Below are 2578 nucleotides of genomic sequence, written 5' to 3'. Positions count from 1 at the left end.
CTCACTACACCTTTCTTCATGTTCCAGAACTGGAGTTTTCACTGTGAAAAGGAAAATAAAAATTAAAGTACCCTACCATACAACTACAAATAGAAAGAAAATAGAGAAAAGGTCAAATTTTTTGAATAATTTGGAATTCCCCAGACTTCACTAGATACAAAAGTGATCTTTGGACCAACAAAGTCAACAAAGATATCACCTCTTTATTAGTAACGTTGCTTTCACCCCTTGGAGCAGTTGAATCCAAAAATCTCGTCTTCCACCTAGGTTAATTGCATTATAGGAGAGGAAGGAAAAAATAAAATTAATTTGTATAATTTTAGGATAGTAAATATATATGTTAATAATTTTAACAGTATATATCTTTATAATTTTAAAAAAATAATTTTATTTTTTATTTTTTTAAAAAATTAAAGTATAATTTTATCATTATAAATTTAAAATTTTATAAATTATAACAAAAACTATTCAACTTTAGGGAGAGTGCACCGGCTCCTCCACTGTTCTACATGAAACATGTATGATGATGGAAATAAATATCAAAATGCTTACTGGTTTATTTATTTCGTTGTATGAAATAATTAAAAGAAGTTTTAAAATTCAGGTAGAAAATATTTTTATTTACTAAATAGCAATTCATGATAATTGTTTTTGCTCCTATGACATAGGGTAGATATTTTACAAGAAAAGAATGGTTGAGTTCGTGATGTTTTAGAACTTTTCCTCTTCTAGATTAAACAGGGATTTTAATTTGCAAAGGGGGACAAGCAAGAGAAGATTCATTTCCATTTATAAATTCGTTTATTCAATAGAGCCTGATCAAGGCAGCAATCACACAACATGTGGATTGTAGTATACAAATGGAAAAAGATTTGAAGACAGAGATATCCACAAAGGCATAAGAAAGAGAATGTCACACGATAGTTGGCTTTATTGGTTAAGAGAACCTATCAATAATTTGTCTCAATCACTTGAAAGCAACCATATAATTCAAGTAATTTTCAATCATTAGCCAACTCTATATCTCCAGCCACCCTTCTTTGCTATATTTCTAATCCCAAACACATTAATTTACCATCAAATTAGATGGATAAAAAAACAAAGGGTTAACAAAGGGTTGTTGTTATTCAAACTCCCTCTGTAATAATTAAAACCTAAAAAAAAACTCCAATAATGGAGACAGAGTATCATCCAGCAGTAGATGAAGCAATAGCAGGACAGGCACCTCAAATTCCAAGGAATAAGAAGATGAATAAGCTGAAGAAGAAGAGGTTTAGTGATGAGCAAATCAGGTTACTCGAGTCGATATTTGAATCGGAGACGAAGCTCGAACCGAGAAAGAAGATGCAACCGGCGAGTGAGCTAGGGCTTCAGCCTCGCCAAGTAGCTATATGGTTCCAAAACAAAAGAGCCAGATGGAAGTCCAAACAAAAAGAACAAGACTACAATACACTCAAAGCTAATTATGACAACTTGGAGTCAAGATTCGAGTCCTTGAAGAAAGAGAAACAGTCCTTGATTTTACTGGTACCCCACGTCCAAGATCTTCACTTTCACTGTCAGTTTATATAAAGAAAATGAAAATAACTGTTGTTTTCAATGGCAGATTCAGAAGTCGAGCCAACTGCTGGAGGAACCTCGCAAGGGCAGGAAGGGTCTTGATGGAAGCAGCACGGATGGTGGTGGTGGTGGTGGTGGTTCAAAATATGGAGAGAACAAGTGGGAGACTGAGGCTGAAGGGCAGCCAAGTTTCCAACACAAGGAATGCCTCGGCTTACAAACTGAAAACGAGAGAGATGATGTAAAGCAAACAGGGCAGGGCGGAGAAGAATTTCTAATAATGGATGAGTATAGGAACGACTCCCCAGCTTCACCTGACAAATTTTATGGGCTTCATTCGACTGGCATGTTCGATCATTCATACACCAATTTTCAGTGGTTAAACTTTTGGACTTGACACCTCCTTCCCTTCAACAATATTTTCAACGTCTGCCAGGAAACTCTGAACCTGGGGCTACCTTACAGCTTACGTGAAACATCAATCAAGATAAAGCTGAGACCTGGAAGACATGGAAAGTAACCACTGATAATTTGTTGACAAGTGGTATAAGTGTGGGTCATGGACTAATCTCTCCATGAATTTGCTAGAACATGTAGAAGCAAAGAGTGCAAGGCGATGGCAACTGGTTGACACAGATTTCTCAATTTAAATTTTTAGGTTTCTTTTTTTTATTTTTTGCCCTTTTATTGTGGTAATATATCAATGTATATTGTTGGATATAAGGTTCTTATAAATTTACACTTCAATATTAGTAGTCATTACCACAAGGGCTCCTAAAACACAACCTATATACAATCAGAGCTGTTAAAATATACGACATGAGAGAAAAGAATCATTTTTAACAAGCACTCGGTTTTAGTCCAATTAATTTATACAATCACGATAGGCTTGGATTTGAATTTCTGTTGACTTAAGAAATTGGAAATTGGAGAAGAAATGATAAAATAATCATCATATGAAACTTATGATGATGGTTTTTCAAGAAGAAAAAGACAAAAGGAAAGCTTTTTCTTTTCG

General features: G+C 34.5%; 1 protein-coding gene across 1 annotated transcript; it reads left to right on the top strand.

Moving 5' to 3' along the window:
• The first annotated feature begins 848 nt into the window (after nucleotides 1-848).
• On the top strand, nucleotides 849-2319 carry LOC107946248 (homeobox-leucine zipper protein ATHB-12). The gene is made up of 2 exons (XM_016880496.2): nucleotides 849-1527; nucleotides 1607-2319. The coding sequence occupies exons 1-2, from the start codon at nucleotides 1174-1176 to the stop codon at nucleotides 1955-1957; spliced, it is 705 nt and encodes a 234-aa protein (XP_016735985.1). The 5' UTR covers nucleotides 849-1173; the 3' UTR covers nucleotides 1958-2319.
• Nucleotides 2320-2578: the final 259 nt, after the last annotated feature.

Source organism: Gossypium hirsutum, chromosome A08 (assembly GCF_007990345.1).
Source record: "Gossypium hirsutum isolate 1008001.06 chromosome A08, Gossypium_hirsutum_v2.1, whole genome shotgun sequence".
Lineage (NCBI taxonomy): Eukaryota > Viridiplantae > Streptophyta > Magnoliopsida > Malvales > Malvaceae > Gossypium > Gossypium hirsutum.
The sequence above is the reverse complement of the archived record's forward strand: the minus strand, read 5'-3'. Positions and strand labels throughout refer to the sequence as shown.